Here is a 25,244-nt window from a genome sequence, read left to right as displayed (position 1 = left end):
AGGTGTTTGAATGAGAGAAGCAGGACAGGTGCCTGTCACTCAGTTTATTCCTTCCTGCACTATCTGAAATCATATGATAAACCACATCCACCCCCACCCACCTTCTCAAGCCCACCTTCTTCAGCTACTAAGAACATTTCTGTAAATCACAAGTGGCAGAGTAAAATTCAATTCTTCTACAATTTCTGGGTATCCTTGGCAAAACTCCACCCCCAAATCACCTTTTACACACGTGTAAACAAATTCACAAAGGAAAAAACCTACCACCTATTACCACCTGTTAAGACTTAGATCACAAAAATTTCTTTGTGTCTAACTAATTCAACAATGGTGTGCCAGCACTGTCAAAGTGCTCTGACTCACAGCCACCATCACAGAAGTAAATCTGTTCTCAGTCAGTAGTAGAAATTGGCACATTTATCTTATGTTTGCCAAAATAATCTAATCTATTAGTAAAGGTAAAAATTATAGCACAGTAGGGGAGGGTAAAGTAACATATAATGAAAAAGCCTAAAACATATTTTTCAATTCCTACAAGGAACTGGTTTTAGTGAGTTCTTCTATGGCTGCACCTAAGGCTCTAGAGATGCTTTCCCATCAAAGGCTGTAGCAATGTCTATCCTGACAAACTGGTCAGAAATAAGTGAAAGGCTGCATAAGGAACAAAAAATACTTTTAGAATATGAATTTACAGCCCAACTAAATGATAGAACTATATGTATTTTTGAATATATGTTAAAGAAAATAGAATGTATAATGCAAGTGCAACCAACAGGAGAGACGAGGATGAGCACAGGGGGAAAAATGCTGTGAAGGAAAGAAAGGATTCTTCAGAGAAGAACAACACATCTAGAGATAAATGAGACCTGACCTGGAAGTCAGCTAAGCGAAAGCTGGCATAAACACAAGCAATAAATAAATAAATAAATAAATATATGTATAGGAAAGAAATCATTGCAATAAAAAAATCAGTTTGGATTCAATACACAGGAGGAAAATTACAGAAAACACCATGATGATGAGGAATCCATTAAATGCAAAGAAAACTCCAAGCTTCAAATCATAGAAAAGCAGGAAAATATTGTTGCAAATTTCTATAAAATAAAAAGATCTTGCTCTCTTCAGATTTCTAATACTGGTTTTCTTTTCTTGCAGTAACAGCAGAAAATTCAGCAAATTCCAAGAAGTGGGGAAGCCATAACAGGTTTATTTCCAAATCCAATTAGCCCTGCTTTCCACTGAGAAATTGCAAGTCATGTAAAAATATACACACGTATATCTCTTTCTTTATTAGGAAAAAAAGGAACATGCTTAGTTATGGAGCCATTGAATAATCTCTGAAAAGTGATAGTAGCTGTATTAGAGGAAGGAGGCTTTGAATGCATTTTCAGTATAATAACAATACACAGCTTTTAGGGTTACCAAAGGTTTGGATTTATTTCACAAGAAATACCATGCTCCAATATCAGTGCTTCCTGCTGCCAATGAAATATTTCCAGCTGGGATTCCTTGATGCATGTCACCAAGACAAAGGTATTTGGGTCACCAACAACTTCAATAACCTGCTTTTGGATACACAATTCTCCTGTGCTGGAATTTAACTCATTCACTAATGCTTCAGAAGGAGTATTTTAAAATACAATTTAGGTTGTAATGTAAAAATACATATCTTCAGAACTGTGTCTAACAGAAGAAATATTTGTAGAATAATTACAGGAAATTACCACTAAGCAGAAGTATTTCAATTGCAGAGTTACAAATAAAATATATATGAGTAAGTCAAGAAATAACATAAATATCTAATGAATTATTGTAGAACCTATGAATAAAATTGGTGTGCAGTATATATATATATGTATATTCCTTGTTTCCCAGTGTAGTATTTGCAAATTCATGTCAATTAAAAAAAAATAGACAGTGTCATGACTTACTATATATAAAATGCCACAATAATGGCAGCTATTTAAAATGTCTGCTTATAAAATAACATTTGTCTTGCTTCTCCTTTTGTACCCTTAACTATTTATTCAGTACCTTTAGAAAGAGCACCAGAAAACATCTCAGACTTTAATTTTCTCCTTCCAGATCTTATCTCTGAATATCCTCCTTCCCAAAATACAAAATTAGTTAATTTCTGTATTCATAAAGCATGACTGTCTTTCTCTTCCTGGTATTCTGCTCAAATTGCAACGAACCATCAGGTCATCTGTTCATTAGGACGGATCCTGACACCAGTACATGCCGAAGGCTACCCAACTGGAAAGGAGCTTTGCAGAAAAGGACTTGGGGGTTCTGGTAAATACCTTGCTGCACAAGAGTGAGCAATGTGCTTTGGCTAGGCAGAAAGCCAATGGCTCCCTGAACAGCAGTTAGGAAGAGTGTTGCCCATACCTGACCTATGGTGAGCTTTCCTCACTACTCAGTGCAGGTGAGGTTACACCTGCAGAGCTGTGCCCATTTCTGAACTTCTCAATACAAAAGAGACATAGAAGAGTCTAGAAAAAGGGCACTACAATAATTAAGAGACTGGAGCACCTCACATATGAGGAAAAACCAGGAGAGCTGGAATTATCCAACCTGGAGAAACAAAGGTTAAGGGGAATGCCATCCATGTGGGTAAATACCAGAAGGGAGAGTATAAATATGACAGAGACAAGCTTTTTTCAGTGGTGCTTAGTGACAGGTAAGTAGGGTACTGAGGTATCTCCCTTGCACAGATGGATTGAGGGAGTTGGGCCTGTTCAGTCTGAAGATGGGATGACTGGGAGGGGACCACATCAATCGCTGTCAGCATCTGAAGGCAAGGCATCAAGAGGATAGAGCCAGGCTCCATGGTTCTGAGCAACAGGACAAGAGAAAATGGGCAGAAAATTATTCACAAGAAGTTTCACCTGAACACGAGCAATAACTTCTTTATACGCAGGTGACCATGAAGCAATCACCCACAGAGGTTGTGGAGTCTCCCTCACTGGAGATACTCAAGAACTGTCCGGACATAATCCTGTGCCCTGGGATGATCCTGCTTGAGCAGCAGGTTTAGACCATGTGGCCCACTGTGGTCCCTTCCAGTCTTATCCCTTCTGTGGTTCTGTGACATAAGGCAGCATAAATAAATTTACTGCAATACACATTATAAAGCCTCCAAATACAATTGCCCTGTACTGAAAAAGAGGCTAAGTTTTACCACACATTAAATGCCAGTGAAAAAAAACAACAAAACAATTCTGAGTTTCATTTTAAAAAGGCTCAGGAGCACCATTGTTGGCAAGACTGCAAGGCTTCTTGCCACAGATAAGAAACTGCAGTGACAGAGTAGGAAATATGGGGCATGAAGGAGTAACAGAGATTTTTCAAGAATCTCCCCATGCACTTTAGGCTGCCAAGGCATCTCCAAACTGCTCTCAAACCATGCTATTTTTTACTGGTAATTAATTAACTGTAGAGCAGAACCAGTATTCCTGAAAAGTGTCTTCCTTTGTTCCTTGTCTGGTCAGATATTTTTCCTCTAAAGCCATGTACAGGACATTAGATGTGTATGAGCACCTGCAAGGGATAAACTGCTGGCTCTATCTGAGCTTTTTTAGCTCTTATTATCCAAGTCCCAGTCCCAGAGCCACTAACTCAGATCATTTATTCTCTTTTCTTTATCATCAGAGGGATACCTGCTTAAATCCTAAATTCAAAAAGCTGGAGGTTTTATGCAAATGTCCTCATGTGCTGTTTTGCACAGCAATGAATATGCATTATGCAATTTGCATGAACCCCCAACAGTAAATTCCTTCAGTCTTTCATTTTCTTCCCTATCATCACCAAAATTTCTCTCCACTTCTCCACTCCTCTCTGCTTCAACATTGGAAATATTCTGTAATCTCTAAGGGACCTGGTTCACCACCAACCTTTTGGTTCCTAACCTCCTTCTCCATTTTTTGTTCTCCATGCATTTCTTCATATCCTCTCCTCTGTTCTCTCAGGCTAAGCCCTCACCACCTTCTTTTGGCAATTTTGTTCTACTTCTTGACCCTTCTCAGTTTATCACTGGATATGGTCCCCACCATGTGCTCATCCACAGTGAGGCAAAGACGTACGATAAGAAACTAGTGGAACAACAATCTTAAATCAAAATCAGTATTTTTTTTGGCCATCAAGCTCATACTATTGTGTAAAATACAGTAAAATCACCAAACATATCTAAGGTGTATGTTCATGAAACACAGCCAAACCTCTAGACAGAACACAAGAAATATCACTGGTTGCACCATTATACTCTGCAGTCTTCACCACTGAGCAAGATGATCTATCTCTGTACTCATAAGGTCCAGTTTTCTATTGCTCATATGAGTAAAATTTAACTTGCTAGGTTGAAAAGTGCATGTTTAGCTGTGTGATTTTTGTTAGGAAGTTGCTAGGACTGCTGCCTGTGAACGCTTATGATTTTTCAGGTTTTTTTGTTTTGTTTTGTTTTTCTGTTTTGTTTGCTTGTTTGTTTTTTGTTTTCTTTGGTTTCTTTGTGGTTTTTTTTTTAATTAGACAGAAAAATAAAGTAACTAAAAATTAAGCCCTTCTGATGGCCTGGTGTGGAAAAATATTTTACTTATCCTTGTGAGCTCCTGTGTTTGTATGATTTGAAGGCTTTTCTTAGGTAGAAAATGAATTCCATAGGCTGAGAATATTTTGTTGTTGTTGTTGTCTGCTTGGAAAATCATCAAAACTTAGCCAGGTTTCAAAACTTTAAAAAAATCAGCTACCCAATTTTTTTTTTTTTAAGATAGTTTTTTAATTATAATGGATAAATCAGGGAGCCCCCTTTTTCTAGTACAGTCCACTAAAGGCCTACATGTTAACAGAACCAGTAACAGCTGCTCTATTTAAATATACAGTTGGATGTTCAAAATATTTGCAATAAAAAGAATAAAAAAATCAGGGAAGTAGTTTCTATTTTTATTACTTCTGTTATTATTGTAATTACTAAGCTTCAGTGACAGAAGTGCTGTAGTTTAATGCTAACCATATATTCCATAGACTGAATAAATAAGATCAGATAAGTCATGGAGCAATATAACTCCTTAGAATAATACTGGGGACTATTCAACTAATTAATGGGGTGATAACAGGCCCTTTACCAAGCATCAGGGACATAAAAAAGAAAAAATGTAGGTTAGGAACCTTACTCCTGGGGAGTGAAACAAATTCCAAGACAGAGACTCCCAACATTAGAGAGTAACATACCTATTAAGCCACTGGAGTTCCTGTGAACTGAGCTTCTAAGATCATGTATTTGTTCTCTATTACATAATAGCATGCCTTAGATAACTGTGACTGTTACAGACAAAATTTCATAGGTAAAGCCCTAAAAAAGAGCAATCGTGTTCAGAGGCTAAATAGAATTTCCTCTGCAATTGGAAATCTGATCCACAATACTGTTCTAAACACAGGAAATTAAGTCTGAAACTCATTACAGATCTCTATTCTTAACAGAATATAGATTTGGAGGATTTTTTTGTTTTCTATTTGAGTGCAGAGAAAAGGGGACCATAACCAACTGTGGTCAGCAAAGAGGAACAGATCAGGAAAAGTAGGTTGTGGGAATAAGACTAGCAGCAGGGTAGAAAGCATTGAGGGGGAGCGTGTGGAATGGAAGAAGGCATAGATAAAAAGCTGGAATCTGGAACTAACAGCGTGAAATAAATGAAGTGAAAGGGAAGAAGAGAAATGTGGCAAGGAGCCAGGAGGTAGGTAGAGACAGACTAATCAGAAAAATGAAAGAAGAAAGTGACATGTGAGAAAAAAACACTGAGATTGAACAAGGGAGATTAGGACTGTAAGCAAGTGGGACAGAAGGGCAGGAAGGTTGGCATGAAGTCAAAGTAGAAAAAAAAAACGAAAGCTTGGATGAGAACCAGGGAATGGAGGAGGGGCAGAAGCTGACTGTGCAAGGAATCAGGATTCAGACAAAACTTGTAAGGAAAGGACACGAAGCCAGGCAAATGAATCAGACAATAAGGCAATAGAATAAGGACAAGAATGGAACAGACTGGAGGCGATGTCAGGGAGGAATGAACCGTAAACACTGCGGCTGTTCAGGCACAGAGCCTGGAATGGAACCCAGGCTCCCCAAGTGCCACCACCACCACCTTTCTGCAGTCAGCAAGTTTAACCTATATGCTTTAAGAAGATGCCTCTTGAACCTCTGGAACAGTTCCAGCAAAAAAAAGGGAAGCCTAATGTTGTTTTCAGCCATTAAAGCAAGTGACAAAGGTCATGTAAATGGTTTTCTACAGCTGATGTAAAAACTGCATCAGTCTTTACTTGAAGACTGATAACCTACATTTCTATTTTTCAATACACCAGGAATTTAGACAGAGAAAAATAAAATAAATCAGGGAAAATATTATGTGATCTTGTGATTAACGATGCTTGTAAGTTATGGTCCTACAAGTTATATATTTATATTACAGAGACCAGAAATTCACTTCTCAAAGTTTGTGCCTGAAAAGCCTTGTAAGACATCTTTTTTCATACTTGCCTCTCATATATGAAGGTCACTATAAATGGTATTTTAAGGAAAATGAAATTTATATTGATCGGAGAGATCCTGCAATAACCAAGTATATAGTGTAGACTATGCACACCTCAGCTTTAAAAGCACACATGTAAACACTGAGAATTTTGCAGTAATTTTGTAAATTGAGATTTTTCCTAGTCTGTAAATTAAATTCAAACTCTTTTCTTATCATTTGGTATTGTGTGAATCTAGGATTCCTTATATTCTCTGCCCACAATTAGCATTTGAATCATCTATAGAAATCTTGTGAATATATTGAGAGTGAAAAAAAGATATCACAAGCAGAAATCCCAAAGTGAGCTCTCTGTTTGAGGAAACTGAGTGTAATTTGATCTGAAGGGAAATAAAGCTTTTCTACCTGAGTACAATCAGATATGCCAAATATGAAGAAAAAAGACTAAAGAAAAGAGAATGAGACATGTCTGGATAAAACATGCTCTAGAGGATTTTCTGACCATAAATTAAAGACTCCAACTACTTGGCAGGGAAAATATTTATTCCCTGTGTGACAAAAATTATAATCTATTATTTTTGTAACAAGCACCTAAATAAGCACCTCCTTCTTTAGGCTCTTCTCACTGAAAGCATTTGTGGTTGCAGAAGCTCAGATACTGCATTCAAAGGAACTCCTGTAGCAATGGCCAAACTTCATGGGATTAAGTAACATTTCCCACAATGGGTTCACGTATTCATCTATACTGAAGTAAATTCTAGCAACAGATGTGGAATTTTTTGTTGTTGTTGTTTCAAGTGCAAGATGCACTTAAAGAAAAAAAAAAGAATCTACAGGTCATAGTTGAGTAAAATTACTAATTTTTTTTTGTAACGATGAGTAAATTAGTTCCCAATGTAAGAGAGTATATAATCTGAATTTAAGCAAGGAGCAGAATCCTTTTATAATCTGAAAAAAATGTTGTGTTTGGATGTACTAAGTAATCAGAGGGGTATGATTCAGGTCAACCAAATGTGTGTAAGGGAGAATATACTTACAGAATGACAATTTCACACATTTGAAAATGACACGGGATGTATGTAATTTGTTAAGAAACATGAGGTAGGCCTGATGACATCTCTAAGTTTGGGCTTTTTTATGTGGAATATTCCCAGTTTATATTGGAAGAAATCCTTGCTAGTACAGGAGTTACTCTTGCAGAGATTCAGTCAGCAGTTGAACAAATGTCTTATCAGGTTTTTTTTTACATCATGAAACCCTTTAAACCTCAAAGTCAGAGGCTAAATCTGTTTTACTAAGCAGGAGAGTGCAATGGAGCAAGCTTAAGTATCCCTTATAATCCACACTGCTGAACTGTTAGCTCTCCCCCTGACTCTCCTTTGGACCACTCCAACCAGCTCTGTACAAACATGACTAATCTCCTATAGAGGAAACTAGCTTTAAACAATATGAATGTGGGCCAGGCTGTTGCCTGGCCTAATCCCTAGCCCTCTTTTATTTAGTGATTTAACAATTTAGACACAGGCATCATCCCCCAAGGATGAAATTTTGGGAGAGGCAGCGCTTAAGCTACTGCAGAGTCAGCTCTGACCTGCATGTCTCCGATAGCTGTTTGAAAGGTGACATTTCTGTGATAAACAGCAAAGAAACAGCTTGTGCCTGGGAATTGTGCCAAAGTACCCAAGGCAAATGTCAGAGCTGCAGCCTATTCCCACCATGGGGAGGGCGAGTGTGCGCTCTCCTGATCACAGCAGCTGGAAGATGTCCAGCAGGAACAGCACTACCAATGCCAGATTACTAGCTGTCCACAAAGTAAATTCAAATTAAGGGGCCGGCCTGAGAAACACAAGTCACCCTTCTGCAGCTGGCACCAGTGCCAGCAGGGGCAGGGGGGCACCCAAGGGACAAGGACGTGTGCCCTGCGCTGGTGTGCACAGACAGCAGCCACAAACACACCAGCACTGCCCCTGCTGCCAGACAGGGACACCAAGGGCTCCAGCTGCCATCCAAAACAGGGTTAAACTCATCTGTGTCCAAAAGGCCCTGGTAAATTTACATAGGCAACTCTGAGATATTCCAATCTCTTGAGGCTAGCTTTGTTGCCTTAATAATCTTATTTTGAAGAGGTTTTTGTGTGTTGCAGGCTCAAATTTGGATGTGTATTGTAGAGGTTATTATTTTCCATCATTTTTTTTTAGAGTAAAATGATTAAGGTAAGTAACCCTGATCTTATTACCTCATAAATATAAATTTTTTGTTATAATGTTAATATGCATTAAAAACACAAATTGCCTTTACCCTTAAAGCTTATATGGGAGGGAGGGAGAAAATTAAAGCAGGAACTCTCATTTCTAGGAACTAGAAATGGACATTAATGCATTAAAAATACAAAATTGCCTTTACCCTTAATGATTATATGGGGGGAGGAAATGACAGCAGGAACTGTCATTCCTAGGAACTCAGAATAACATTGTTTAAAAACAGGTCTATTTTTTAATGCTTGCAGACTAGTAGTGTTTCAATTAACAGTCTACTACACTCATTAATAACCTAACCTGTTTCTGTAAAGCAGATTCTTGTCTTACAGAGACTGACCTTCAGGCAGTGGCTTCAGCTGCCCTATTCTGTACTCAGTAGCCATATCCTGTACACAACTCTCAAACTCACCAGCAATATCCTGTACTCCTATGCAAGAAAAAAATTCTACTCTGGATCTACACTTTCTGTCACTTACAGGACAATTCATTTATCCTTCACCCATGCTCTGTTTTAATAGTCATAATGGTAAATTTATCCATTAAACGGGTTTTCTTTACAAATATTTGTAAAGATAAACATAGATAATATTTTTTTAACATCAGATAATATGTACTGACACTTAAAACTCTTAATTATTCTCTCTATGGAGACAATACAACAGGATTCTGCTATGTTTTGCTTGTGATCAGATTGTTTTTGTTTTAAATATCTAACTCTACTCCTCCTCCAGGGTTCCCTCTGTACAACCTTATGTTTTCTAAATAAAAGGCATCAACTCCATGCCCCCTTCATGGTAACTGGGGAGACCCAGAACACCAGTGGGCAGCTGCCCCATCCTTTAGCCTCACACTTTGATCTGCATCCCTCATGAAGGATTTAAAGATGTTCAGATTACACCTCTGACATATGCTAGCTGCCCATGACTTCTATAACCAAGGAGGGTCAGACCTACAAGCAATGAATCATCATCCTTATTTTAAATGCATCCCCTAGAATTCTCTGAGTTGTCTTCTAAAGGTGATTCTTCCCATTAGATAAGAAAAAGCTTTGATTTTGCCCTTAAGTTTAATTGGCTAAATTTAGTTGAGAGGAACCCCATCTGAAATAAAAATGGATTTGTCATTACCAAAGAATCTCTATGAGCCAGGTTTATTAAAAGGTGTGGATGCAATGTCTTTCACATGATTAGTTCACTCAGATTGCTGTATCTTTCACCAGTAATTTTACATATAAATTACTGTGCAAGATGGAGCAGTAAGATTTTTATAATCCACTTCATTCACAACTTGAGATTTGTAAGAAGAAGCTTACAGTGCCTTTATTATTTACAAGTTTCCTCCTGTGCAGAAGCAAATTAAATTTTCTCACTATAAATTTAAAACTTACACGGTTCCTTGGGTGGTTTGTTTTGGGTTGTTTTTTTCTTTTTTTTTTCCTCTGAATAATGTAAATTAGTACTATTTTCATTATTGCTATGCTCTTGCAAATAGCCAGTGTGTGGGGTTTTTCCCATTTTGTGGATTTAAAAATATAGAACAGTATATGTAGAGAGCTGAAGTGCTTCAACTTAGTCTGGATGTTACTCTAAAATAGAGTAACAATTGCTTCATATCACAACTTCTTTTTGGTAAGATAATATGTAAAATATACATATGTAAGGAAGATATGTACCATAAAATAGCTCAAAAACTAAATCTGTAATTTGTATAACTAATTTAATAGCATTTTATTAAGCCGAGAAGCTTCTCCACATGAAAAATACATCTGCAGCTATTTTATGAAAAGGAAAAACTATCAGTCCTTAAGACTCCTGGAATATAATATTTTTCCAATATTGCATGGGGTTTGGTTGCAGGCAATGCAGAACCAGTGCTAGAAACCTATTCAATGACAATGATTTACAACAGGTTTTCTGAAATTTCTGTGACCACTCATTAAAGGATCATTGCTTATTAGACAAGCCCTAAGACAAATAAAGGTTATTTTGCTGTTTAAATACATTTCTGGAAGGACAAAAGTCCTCCCAAGAACTTAAAAGGACATCAAACTAAAGCAAAACAGACTTTATGACAGTCTTCCAGTACAAGATATTTATCACTGTAGCAAGTTTTTAAAGTGTGACTTTTAAAAAAAACATGCCACAAATATGTGTTAGAAGAGTGTGAAACTGTAAGGGATCAAGTCCAGAATTTATATTAATTGCTTTTTCAGGGAACATTAAAATTTTCAGCTAAAAAATAACTATTTCCTCATAAATATACTTTAATTTAAAAGAGACTACCCAATTCATGTCTTGTCTAAGGTTATTTCCTTTCTGCCAAACTACTTATACCAAAAATAGGAACAATGCTCATATTAGTCTATAATTAATTACTCAAAATGGAATTATAAATACGGTATGCATGTGAATTCATTCTAAGGCTAAAAGATATTTGAAAATTATAATAATAAGAAAGGAAATTTTAAAAACACCCTGATAGTGTAGTTACCAGAAAGAAGTAGAACATATGCAATAAATCCCTTTAATAAAAGAATTTAAATTATTTACTTGTTTCTTACAAACAGAATCACACAAAAGCTGTATTTATCTGCTTAATAACATTGGTAAATTATATATAATGCTAATTGGATATTTCTAAACTTTATTATTTACTAACACTACAAAAGGAAAATATTTGGCCTGTATTTAGCTAATTTTAGTGAAGAAGAGCACAATGTTCTTTCATAGTCTTTTTCTGTGTGTGCCTATACTGCTGTATAGAGACTAGAGCAGCTGGTCCCTGACTCCTCACTGAAAACTCCTGAAATAGTAAGAATTAACACCATTGTCATCTGGGATATAAGGGAGATGCAGTCCAACAAAAATGCCAACAAAAAGAATAATTTCAAAAATAGCAATCTGAGCTCTTAGAATTCTTCAAAAGGAAAGACTTTTGTTTTCCATTAGCCATTTTCAACTACAAACTTTCCACGTGCAGGCCTGTTTCTAAAAGAAAAATACCTATCTTCACAAGAAAAAGACTATTTCAAGTCATCCAGAGTTAGTGGTGCAAACACATGCATGCTACACATACATATATAAGGAAAGGTAAGTCCTTTCCCAGCCCTTTCAAGTGATTTCTTTCGAGTCCTCTTCAATTAAACTCAGGTTTGGCTTTACAATAGAAGAAATGCCCAGCTGTAGTATAATCACATTGTTGCAGTACAAAGCCCTAACTCGTAAGCCATCCTAAAATGTGAGAATAGGAAGCTCAAGACTGCATCACTGCTACCCCTTATTTCTGAATAAGAGCATTCCTGCCCTACTGAAGTCTGAACACAGGCAGAGTGAGCAGCGAGAGCAGTAGGACTGAAGCAGAATTACAGAACAGCATAGGTAAGATAGGATGAGAAAATTAAATCTACAATAAATTCAAGAGACCCCCCGATACCTCACTTGCTAACAAAATTTTGGTTCAGCATATCTCTGTGGGAAATTTTTCTCTGTAAATTTAAACTATCTGAAGTTACTGAGGATACACTTCAGGCCATATATATGTATTTTGAACATAGATAAATAACCCAATAACTTTATCTGGTTTGGAAATATGCAGATCTTTAACACTCTATAAAAGAGCAGGCACAAGGTATCTCAATAGGAGAAATCTATTACCCACCAGAACTAATTAAACTAAATAAACACATCTACTTTTACTATTTTACTATAACTTTTGCTCCATTTTTACTTTTTTCTTGTTATAAAGTGTATTATTTATTTTCTGAAGTCCGAGCTAAGATTATGACAGAGGTTTTTAGAAGACACCTATGGGTAAGTGGTGATTTGTGAGCCCTGAGGTGGGTGGAGAGCTGTGAAGAACTCTCCTAAAATGGTCAAACTGTAACAAAGACTCACTGAACATGTCTGGGGAGACCGAGGATGAAGGAGAACTGAAAAGGTAATAAAACTGAAAAAGTATTAGGAGGGACAAGTCATGTTTAGGCATGGCCCCTAAATCCCAAACCCAGGACACCCTCCCAGAACTCAGTGAAGGGAAAACTTTGAACACAGCTGCTAGATGAATCCTGGACATTTATTCACAGAATTACACACAGCAAAAATCTAAATAAGCTTTGGTATTAGACTGTAAAAAAATAAAGTGTTTATTTTGTCTTTTCAAATGTCAGTGCAAACCTAGTTTTTGCTGCAAACTGTTGCTGGTGGTGGATTGAGCTGTTTTGGGTTATTAGCTTTACAAGCTTCATTCTCAAATGGTCTCTGTTATTTCAGATGCCAATCTGTACTACATGAATGAGGAAGTTTTTCGCATTAAAGTAAGAATAGTCTCCCAGACTTGAAAGCATTTGCTATTGCTACAGAAGACTACCACAAAGGCAAGAGAAGCAGGTGAAAAATCATGCTTTACCTGTCCATACTTTGCAGCCAAATGTAGGGGTGTCCAGTACTGATTATCCACTGCATTGAGATCAGCCCCATGATCCAGTATCAGAGATGCAACATTCTTGTATCCGTTAGCACAGGCCACATGCAGCTGCAAAATAAAAGGTAAATTTTGCATATAGTAACAGGTTAAAGAACTCACCCATGGTGTACTACTTCATATCTTTTCTAAATCACAGTTACAGCAAACACAAAATGTGCATGTGATTACTACAGGCTAGAAAACGTCTGCAGAATCTTTTTTAGCATTTATAAACAAGATGAACCCGAAAAAAATAATTCTAGCTTTTTGTGAGCTACTAACCAATCTAGTCTATCATTTTCATATAACTTCAAGCAAACATGCTTTCAAACACATTCAAAGACTTCACAAGCCAAGGTGGAATCACAGATTTCAACAGAGCTTGAGCTCTCTTCAAGCCTAGAAACTTTGTTTTCTAGCAGTTCAAGTATCCCAGATTTTAGCTGACACTACTCCAGAATGAATTCATTAGCACATAATCAAACCAAGCACACTGACACTGCAGCACGAAATTAGACAAAAAATACTTTCTCAGGCTTAAACCAAAAAGATTTTATTTTCTATACTTGCATTGCTTACCTAGATATTTAATTTTTTTTGTAATTGTTTAAACAATTTTAGTTGATTTTCTGTATCTCTAAACTTCATTTAAGAGTCAAAATGAAACAGGAGGATGGTGCAAAATGCAGTAACAGAGTGACCAAAACTTAGGTCAGCAGGAACCTCAGGAGGTTAACTTGCTGCTAAAACAGGGATAACTTCAAAAGTGGCTGTGTTTGATCAGGGCTTGTCACTCTGAGCAGCAAATAGTGTAAGAATGATAAAGTGTGAAAACTGTAATGGCAAGAAAAGGAAAAAAGAAATTTAAAAAATATCTTTGAGGAGATTTGAGGAGCTAGACATTATATTTTGCAATGTATTATTATTTAAGACTCTGTATGTGTTTGGCATTTATATCAGCAATCAGTTTCACCATATGCTATTTACAGATTGAGATTTTTTAATATAAAAAATGCCAGCAGCCATGTGGGGTTTCATTTAAAACAAATAGGAAGTGTGCAAAATAAATATAAAAACAATATAATAGCAAACAGGTCTTGGGAACAGAGAAAAAGGGAAAGATATAATAGGGCAATAAAATTATTTTCTCTTATAATAATCAAGTAGAAGAAGAAAATACAATAAGGAATCCTATATCAGGGAAAACATGTAATTTGCAAGTTTTGGTGGAAATTGTTTTTTATATGTGGTGAATAACTGTTGAGGCATATATTTCATATGATGAGATTGACCCAGGCTACAGTTCAGTTGTCTTTACTTTCTCACAGTCCTCTGTTGTAATTTCAAACATTCCCTTCAGTTCTAGGAATGTGGGGGACAAGGCCTGAATTTGGAATTCGGTAAAATAGAACTGATCATCCCCAGTCAGAAGAACTTAATACTCACACTGGTCAGTAAGAGTAGGGCATAGGAATATGGCAGAAATTGAGAAGTCAGATTATAGTTGGTCCCTGTATCCCCAAACCTCACAGCCCAACTGCATGACTTTTTCTCCTCAAAGCACTGTTAGCAGAAGATGTTTTTGTGGTGATTGAAATAGATGGATAACGGCAATAAAAAAGTCTTGTAATAAACCTGTTACCACAACTGTGTAGTTCCAAAGTCACTGTAAGAATAGGAGACACTAAAATGAGAGTTTGGGATATAATTTCCCTTACCTGCCATTTCTGGTTCAGCTGCAGACACAGAGCATACATAAAGTTTTCACTATGAACATGATTGATGGAGAGGGAAAGAATACAGTCATTCAAAATCTTCCCCTGGAAAGGGTGCAAAACTCCCCTGGGGACAGAACTTTGATTCTGCATGCTATGATTTCCAATGTACAAAACCCTCAAATCTTTCCTGTAATTTGACGCAGCTTCATGGTAGAGGGAGGGCGTGTTTTAACAGAAGAAACTGCAGTTTCTATCCAGACATCAACTTGACAAGTGCTATTTTCAAGCAATGTAAGAGCTTCTAGGAAATATTTTATGACTGAAATCTTCAAAGAAAAACTATTAGAGAAGAATACAGCAGAAAAAAAAATTCAATGTCTGTTGGTACCGCATGTGCACAAATGTAGTTGTTATGAGCCAAGGAGAATGTGTATATTTATATTTACATTTAAAACAACTTCTTGCTCAATTCATCTTAATTTACTCATGGATATATATATATTCTGTCAAGAGAAATTTGAGATCTAAGAATTAAAAAATTGGATTTGAGACTTAAAACAAATGTATTTGTCTTTTTTGTAGAGATAGACGTAGAGGAACAAAACCTTATTTCCAGAACCCTCTGATATCCATACAACATTCGCAGAGTGGGTGACTCAACACCCATGAATAAAAAGATAATTGTTTAAGAAATTCTGGATGTTCCACCAATTTGTCAAACGAAAGTTTCACATAATAGAAATCTCAAAGAAAAGCAAAGTTACCTACTTTGTATCTATTTCTTGAAAAACTCAGATTTCAGCATAAAAACTTTTCATGCAAAAAGTATCCCTTTTGTCAACATTCTACTAAGCAAACAGCAAAAATCAAAAAGTACCCACAATGTTCTTCTCCTAGTATTTGCAGTTCTGTTAAACATCTTTCAGAAATATATTTCAACTATTCCAGCTAACTACAGGAAAGTGTTTATACAGTTGGATTTATTTAAGTTCATAACTCAGTTTAACTCAGACAATTCTGACCAAAATAGCAATAGAAGTTAAGTACAATAGCTATGTGATTTAGCAGCTTAGATAAAAATATCAGGAAACTGAAAGGTAAATTAATGCTTTTATGAAATAAACTAAAACTTGTGCTGTTTCTTCCCACCCCTTCCCTGCTGTCCTGTTTTTAAATTAATTGCCTTGAGGTTGTCACCCCAGAAGTCACAGTGTTCTGTTCCTAGAGAAAGCCTGTGGCTGGATTCAATCCAGGGATGAGGCTGATCACTTTTTCAGTTATAGCTTAAACACTCCACAGATATTAAAATATACAATGATTTAGTATATTAATTCAGTATCGGGCAATGTAATTCAATGCAAATGCAGAAATGATAGTAATAATTATTAGTGCTCTCATTATAGTTGTACACTATTTGCAGAAAAAAAACCAAGGAACTCTTAAAAATGCTTTCAATATATTAATGCTGCCGATTTACCATTTATTGATTGATTGATAATAGTGTTGAAGATTTCATATGCAAAGGGAACATTCCACATACATGCTATGGAACTACACATGAAATTAGAATTATTTGACAGCTGAAGAAATTGAAATACTGACAAAACAAATGGATAGAAGATCTATTTGAAGAAGAAAGTATAGTAAAATCCAGTGACCATAAATAACATGCAAATTTGTGAGTAGGAGTACTTTTCCATGTATATAGTGAATGCTTCAGTACACCGAATCAAGATTGGATTGCTACAGGAAACAGTGTTTTAGTAGGGCTCAGCCAGAAGATACAAGCCAAAACCAGGGATCACTGAGTGAAGTTTCAGCCCCTCTCTCACACAGAATGTCAGACACCACATCTATCTCCTGCAGCTTTAAACTAAGGTGCTAATAGTTTTGCTATTAAATTTAATGTTGCATATTTGTTGGCTGGGAGAATAAAAGTTGTCATTGAGATGTTGCACTACCTTATTTTAAAATTCATATTATGCATGGAATTAACACATATCTATTTTCAAAACACCAGGTAGAACCAAAACCTGTCGCAGACATTTCTTCACAGAAATCCTTTCTTTCGGATTTCTGCATCTTCTGGAGGGCAAAAGGCCTCAGAAGACAAGGTAAACAATTATTATCAGATGCTGTGGAATGTAACAGGGGTTTTCTTGATTGGCTCATTTTCTATGTTTATAATTAAGGGCCAATCACAAGGTGCAAGCTGGGAACTGAGTCCTTGGCCACAGCTTTGTTGTAGAGTCTTTGCTATCTATTCTTAGCTAGCCTAGCAGCTCTGCAAACCTCTCTCCTTATTCTATTTAGTATAGTCATAATGTATTATATAATATCTTAATAAATCAAGCCTTCTGAATCAAGAAACAAGATTCACCGTCTCTCTCTCACCAGCAGCGACCCACTCAGGCACAGTCATAAAAACCCTCTTAAGAGAATTGCCTTGCAAACATGCTGAACTTGTTGCAACACACGCATATTCCCAGGGTGATGATTCCATGCTGCCACTCACCAGGGTAACTCCTTCATCATTCTTCTGGTTCACACTCCCTCCACTCGAGATGAGCTGTCGAACGTCTGTAAGCATTGTCATAGCTCTCTGAATCTTCATTTGGCGTAAGGAATTCAGCTCTACACCTGGAAAAAGAAAAGGATAAAATTCTGCTGTTTTATTCATCAATAAAGAGCAGATATATGATTTTGTGGTCTGGGTTTTTAAAAGCTTAACCAACGTTTAAATAGGCTTAAGTATGTAATTTTGAGTATTTACTTATCTACCATTACCAGAAAGTCTACTCCTATATTTATCAGTCAATGCATGGATGATTTAAGTCAGTGAGCAATATCCAATAAACCACCCTGATCTCCTACTGACTGCAAGGGCAGTTGCAGGTAAAGGAGCGGCAATATCATGAAACCCACTGGGAATGTGAAATAGCTGTGATTGGGAAAAGAATTAAAAAATCTAAGGAAGACACTCAAGTATTTAGGACTTATTTAATTTTTTGTCGTTGTTGTTGCATTCTTTCAGGCCTGCAAATACATCATAGTATCCAGACCAGTCCCCCAAATTTGGTGGCTGGACTGCTTGAGAGTTTGTGAGTCAAGAAAATGACATTAAAACTCAACACTTTTTTATGTGTCTGGGTTATTTTTAACTGAGAGTAGCTCTCCAGTTGAGCCTAGACGATTTCAAGGCCCCATAAACCAAGAGGAAATGTGGTGTGGCAAGATAGGAGGGGATGAGAGGAATGAAGGGTATGGGATTGCTTGTGTCAGCATTGCTCCTGAAAGAATAACTGTCGAAGAACAGTATCAAAAAGAAGATAAGCAAGGCAGTCTATAACCAAAAGAAAACACAGTCACCAGTCTGAAGAGGTTTAAAATAAGAACCAGGATACAACAATAATGTGAAGTGATTAAATTAGCAACCAGCTGTGGTTAGATTGGAACAAATAACCTTAATTTGCGACTTCATTATTTTGCTTCTAGTTCATGTGATTATTTAAATAAATATATAGAAAATGAAATTTGAGTAAAAATTTTCTATTCTGGAAGAAATGATTTTTTATTTCTCTTCCATACTTGTCACTAAGTTTAAAAATTACAAACTATAAATAAATTAAATGATTATGTATTTAATAATGTTTTACCTTCAACAGTTCTTAAAGTTCTTTACATTACTAAAAAACTGAAGCATGTTTCAGGATAAAATCATATTTTGAGTTTCTTTGTTTTAATCTGCCCAGTAGAAATAGGTGCAAATATGTAGTTCACCAAAGAATTCTAGTTTTTTCCAACATGCCACTGTATGTACAGCTTTATATTCTGTTGCCTGCAACACTTGTAAGAGTTTCAGCTCTGAAGTGAAATTTTCAGTGTGAGCACTGTCTTCCTATTCTCTGATTTTTAGACCTAAATGATTTTTTTATCTGGATCAACTCCATAATCTTTCACATGAATGTAATTTAGACAAACACATACATACATATATATATATGTGTGTATATATATGATACTGACAGATTAAATTAGACAATGTCCCCAAAGGACAATATGTCTGACATCCTACTGCCTGAAAGTTGCTAGACCAGAACATAATGCCAATTTCACAGTATGTCCTCAGTGTCTCCTAACAATCAATTTTTTTGTCAGAACTAAAGTTTTATGCCTTTATCACATTTCAGATTAATAATTCGAAAATACCTGATGACATTTACAGACTGACAATGTTGCATAATGTCAATGAATTTTTTTTTCCTTTCTGTTTCTACCTGTTTCCTGCTTTTTGCAACAGTAAATTAATGGTTTAACACTTTTGTGCCAGTGACAGAACTCTCCCAAATACTTAAGGGCAATATGCACACCCAAAATTAATCATCGTTTGCAGTGTTGACATTTTAAACACTCAACATTGAAGACTGAGCAGACAAAGTTAAACTTCACTGGTTCAGATGGAGTTTTTTCTAATGTTCTCAGGTAAGGAAGATTAAAGTTTAAAAAGAGATGAAACATTTGCCTGATGAAGACAGGCATGCTTAAGTACTGCTGACAGAACTCATGTCAATTTTTTCTTTCTCTTAATATATCAGGTAAACAATAAGAAAAGGTTTTGGGTTTCAAGTAGAGAGAAAATGGGTGGAAATTAATTTACTACCTCTTTCTCTGACAATAAAAAATGAAAACTAAGTTCACAATCCACAAATTGGAAATACATTTTCTGATTTTCCCAGGAAGAAAAAATGACAAAAAAAACAAAAAAGAAAAACCACTGAGAGTGAAACACAGCTCTTATGAGTTTGTTTCCTTCATCATGTTTAACATAAATTACAGTAATGCCTACAAGTTGAGGGCAGAGGCCAGCTGAGTCTACTCAGCCTTTTCTAGCAAGTTACTACTGAATTACACCCAACATAGTCAGAGAATTAACATATCTGTACACTGTGATATTAACGGTGAAATATTGATCCTTACTCCCTGTAAATTGCCTTTTATAGAAACTTGGTATGACTTAGTTGGGACTACAAAAAACCCTAGCCATTGAAAGATTAACTCTGCTCATATTTAAGGGAAAATCAAGAAAGGCATTAAGTTGTATTAATTGCTGCTTAATAATTATTTTCTCTCATAAATGTAATGCAGCCATGAGCTCAGAGAAAACACATAAACCACAGAGCAATAAAAGTCACAGTCTGTGTGAATATAAAACCTATTCAAGACAGCTTTACTAGCTTCAAACTAATAGTTGCATAAATGAATGATACATATTTCAATAAACAAACAGAAGTAAATCAGCTCGACAAGAGAGGCAACAAAGTGACATGCTTCCACTGAGTTCACTTTTTAAATATTCAGAGTAGGTTTCAAAATGCTAGAGAAACAATAGTTTCTCTTTCTCTACCTTTACAAAAAATATAATGAATACATGCAAAAATAATCTGTTTCAGTTTTAGAAACATAGTTTTGAATTCCAAGAACTCAGGAGCTATTTAGCTTCAAGCAAAGATTTCTCTGCTGGGGAGCTGGGAAGCAGATTTTCAAGCATGCACATGTACATTCTGTGAGGCTCAAACAAGGAGACCTTGTCAATAAGTGCTTTCCCTTAATCAAGTTCATAATTCTGGGGAGTTCGCTCTCCCTCCCCAGGGTGTGATACTTTCCAGTAATTTAGATGGAACAAAAAATGCTACTCATACAGTAACTAACTCTCACTGCCTGAATTAAAGAATGACCTTCACATTGCTTTTCAAAGGCAAAATGTGCTTTAGATATTCAGCTGAAATGGGACAACAGCCAGCATGAATAAAAAGAGGAAGAAAAGCACACTGGCATCTACTATGGGAATGGATTCACATTTCAATAAGTGGAAAGTAAAAGAAATAAAAAAGGCATGTAATGGAAAAAACACTCAAAATATCCTGTAAAATCAGAAGAGCTACACAGTCAAGAATTCTGCAGGAGCTAAGATGGAGAAGGAACAGTTAAAACATCAGTGACCCTGCAGGGCACACATTTGGTGATGAGTATCAGCACTGGTGTCAGGCAGGAACACACCTGACATGGCTGCTTCATGTACTTTGGCTCTCTCACCTTCTGTGGCACATGGTTATACAAGTGACAACCAAAAAGAATAGAAAAACCTCAGATAAATAATGCATTAGTAACTTTCCAAAAATGTCAGTGATAAAGAAATACAAGGCAAACAGAACTGAGGGTTGCTATTAAACACCTTTCTCTCACAAATGTCCAGTACAATGAAGCGTGCAAGGAGAAGACCCATTCCTGAGATCAGTACAAAGAAAATCACTGAATCATTCTGGCAAACACCCATTGCACACACTCCCAGCAGCCACTCTTGCTGTAGCATGCAGGTCTCATTCTCCAATGGGCTTTATATTTTTAAGGAGAGATCAGCATTTTGTCTTTCAAACACAAATGTACATTAAAAACTTGCAATGGCTTTGACAAACCAATCTCTCTCCTCTTACTTGAGTTTTCTCTCACTCTTATCTATATATCTGCCCTTCCTTCACAGAGCTGTAGATACAGCAAGGCTCTTCACCCCATGTATGATGAGCCTCTCTTATTCTTCTGTAATTCAGGGGATACCACAGTTTAGAATTTGTATTTTTCTTCTGTGCAGCGTAGAATAGGATGTTGAAAAAAACCAAAACTAAACAAACCATGGTACAATTCTTTAAATACTAATTTTAAATAATTGAAATATCTGGATGTATCTATTACTTCATTTGCCTAAAGTTTTAGAAAGATTTTTCTGGCTGCTTACTAGATATCTTGGTAAAAAGCATTATTTTTGTGAGATTACATTGTTTAATAGCCCTTGTGCGTATCACTTGGCATTATGTGAGTCTGATTTTCAAAGGTCAGCATATAAACAAATACATGCCAGCAACATTTACTATGCAAGAAGGGAAGCCAAAATCTTCAGATTCTGCAAAAGAACATATATTTGTAAAACTACTGAATCCCATAGCTCTAACTCACTGCAGCAGTACTGACTGATTGTTGCTGGAGGGTTTTGTCTGCCTGCCTTTAAATATATCATTACATATGTTTAGTGAAGCATCTTCAGTACCATAGACTGACTTGGGTTGAGCCTTAAAGATCATGTAGTTCAGTCACTCTGCTATGGGCAGGGTGACTGAACTAGAAATAAACTTTTCACTAGACCACATTGCTCAGAGTCCCATCCAACCTGGCCTTGAGCACTCCCATGGATAAGGCATCCACAGCTTCTCTGGGCAACTTGTTCCTGTGCCTCACCATCCTCACAGTAAGGAATTTCTTCCTAATATCTAAACTAAACTTACTCTCTTTCAGTTTAATACTGTCCCTGTCCTGTCACTACAGGTCCATGTAAACAGCCTCTGTCCATCTTTCCTATAGGCTCCCCTCAGGTACTGGAAGGCTGCAATGAGGTCACAGCAAACCCTCTTTTCCAGGCTGAACAAGCACAATTCTCTCAGCCTTTCCTCACAGGAGAGATTTTCCATCCCTCCAATTATCTTGGTGGCCTCCTCTGTACCCATTGAGAAAGCTCTGTGTCCTTCCTGTGCTGGGAACCCAGGAGCTGATGCAGCACTGCAGGTGGGGCATCACAGAGTGGAGCAGAGGGACAGAATCACCTCCCTTGACCTGCTGCCCACACTGCTTTGGATGCTGTCCAAGGCACAGTTGGCTTTCTGGGCTGATTAGGTTTATCTCCTCCTAGTCTGAATATGCTATCAGAAGTGAAGTTCCCACCTCCTCCTCATGTAGATATCAGAGTGACAATTCTCCCACTCTAGTGAACATGCTTTTATTCCTCTCTCTTCTACAATAAGGACATTGATGATCCTTTCAGCTAAAATTAGTTAAGTGAACTGTCTCTTAACTTTCATGGAAACAAAAATATTTTTTGCAATTTATTTTTAAAGGCTGACACAATTTCAAGGCTTAATATTAATGCATTCATTTGTGGATATGTAATGCATGTTTATTATTTTTTTTTATATTAATACTAGAACATAGAAGCAAAATAAGTATATCATGGTCTCTGGCTACTTCTGGTACATATCATGTCTGAAATGAGATCATCACAGATGGTATTTCTACACTACAGATTTTACTGTAAGGTTTTAATATGCTATAGTTAATTTTTTGTGAGAGATCAGTAAAAGCAGGCTACTCAACAAATGCAAGGCAGGCGGGAGCTGAGGGTGAACACAGGCCAGGCAGGTCACAGTCCCACAGTACCCAAAAAAGAAAATCAAGCAGGTCTGGTGATGGGAATCAGAGCTAACAGAAGTTCTGTGGTTGCCAGGAAAGCCTCCAGTGACAAATCCAAGTAAATCAGATGAAGCAAGGAGTCAAGTCAGTGGTCCAGGTTTGGGATCAGCAAGGATCATGGCTGGGCACAGGACTGCCTCAAGCAAGGACCTGAGACTAAATGTGGCTCCAGAGACAAAGGATGGGTGAAAGATTTCGACAGTGCTGCTCCCAGCTTTGCCTCCCAGCTCGGCTCCTTCCCATCCAACAGCTCCCAGGTCACCACGGCCAGCCCTGAGCTCCAGCAGCCAAGGCCCTGGGAGCAGGGGCAGAGGTCACAGGGCCTGGGGATGCACTGTGGGCACTGATGTTTTTTCCATCTTGATTAAGGTTATAGCTTTAGGAATTCTATAAAAAAGTGAAAACATGGTTCTGATGGCAATGAAATTATTTATTGATAAGTTGTTTAAAAGGACACTGAAAGCACATCCCTGTTTCCTGATGTTCTTCACAATCTTTTTTCAAATCTTAGCAAAGTCTATTGGTCAAGGACATGCCCGTCTTCCTTCTAGCATCTGTTAGAAAACTAGATTATAAAGTACTGGCTATAAATTTAAATGTTAATTTCAGTGTCAAAAATTGACTGCAAAGTGAATTTAAAGGTTTTCCCTTTGATAAAAACATATGGATGACATGCTGGAAACACAAAAATATTAAGAAGAATCTAAGACTTCAAAGCCCCCCAAGAGCTATGAAAAATTAAAAATTATGGTAGCTCATTCACACTTATATTAGAAAACGTAAGGGCCAAAGGAAAATAAACATTGTTAACTATGAAATTTTCCAATGTGCCACATTTTCCATGTGCTTCATTTTTTGAAAGGACCTACTGAAACATTTCATTTATTCCTCTGTTCTCGCTGGCAACACCAACACCTAACCCCTCCATTCAATTAATCAGGTTCTCAGAAAATAGATTTTTTGTGTGTGATGATCTTATGGGTAGGTGGTTCCCAATCAACAATAATCAAAGGGAAAAATCTTTGAGCCACCCTAAGGCTGTTTTGTTTTGATTGCCTATTTTTCTGTCAACCTACTGCGTCAATATTGTTGAAAGAAAATTTGTGAGCATAAATCAAGATCATGGTATATATGGTTCTGAAACAGAAAATATACTAGGGAATTTAGTTTTAGTCAAAGCTTGCTGATCTTTAGTGCTAACAATCTGTATGTGTTGGCATTTTAGCGAGTTTTTACTGGAGTATATTAGCAGTAATTCCTTAGTATCTGTGAAATAGTTTGGAATATTAAAGTCTAGACCAGTATTTTTCTGAAATAATATTGATTTATATCCCTTTATTTTCTTGACTGCACTGAAGAAAATCTAAGAGTTTTTCTCCCCTCATTGGATTACTAGGTCTGTTCAAGGGTTTCTGCACCACAACCTCAATACTGAAACATTTTGGTGTACATATTCATTCTTTTTAAATAACAAATAATCCAAATGTAAAATGCACACAACTAGGATCTTAATTTTGATTTTATTCTCACAAAAAGTGCCAGAGTACTGAGAAACACACAAGGAGATGTACAGTGCAGGTGTCGGCAGTTGTGGGGCTGCAGGGATGGGGTGTGTGGGGAGAGGCAGGGGCTGTCCCATCAGCTCTAACAGACCCCCAGCAGCACACAGCTGAGCCTGCAGCCAGTGTGGCAAAGCAGACAGACACTCCTAAAGGAGCTCCACACCTGAAAGGAAAACCCAGAATGGAGCAGAGGAAAGCATGAAGAGAAAAGGGGCAGAGAGGGAGACTGCCAGGTACCAACTCCCCACCTCCATGTGCTGCTTGTGATGGTAGAAGAGTTTGGAGTGAAGAAGTGAAGCCTGAAAAGAGGGGAGGAAAAGTGTTGTTCTAATGTTTGTCTTTCTATTTTTCTCTACCTGAGCCTATTCCAGTTGAAAAATTCCACCAAGTTGAATCTGTTTAGCCTGTGACAGTAACTGGTGAGGAATCTTGCTGTCC

General features: G+C 36.9%; 1 protein-coding gene across 4 annotated transcripts in view; it reads right to left on the bottom strand.

Annotated features, from left to right (window-relative positions):
- Positions 1 to 25,244, bottom strand: part of MYO16 (myosin XVI) — a 363,429-nt gene that overhangs the window by 185,833 nt on the left and 152,352 nt on the right. For all 4 annotated transcript variants that reach the window (XM_058044965.1, XM_058044966.1, XM_058044964.1 and 1 more), the window contains exons 6-7: positions 17,468 to 17,592; positions 13,178 to 13,303 (exon numbers count right to left, since the gene is read on the bottom strand). In XM_058044965.1, the coding sequence (XP_057900948.1) occupies positions 13,178 to 13,303; positions 17,468 to 17,592 (251 nt within the window). The remainder of the gene's footprint in view (positions 1 to 13,177; positions 13,304 to 17,467; positions 17,593 to 25,244) is intronic.

The sequence above is a fragment of the Melospiza georgiana genome, chromosome 2 (genome assembly GCF_028018845.1).
Source record: "Melospiza georgiana isolate bMelGeo1 chromosome 2, bMelGeo1.pri, whole genome shotgun sequence".
Lineage (NCBI taxonomy): Eukaryota > Metazoa > Chordata > Aves > Passeriformes > Passerellidae > Melospiza > Melospiza georgiana.
Note: the sequence above shows the minus strand (reverse complement) of the source record. Positions and strands in the feature narration are given on the sequence as shown.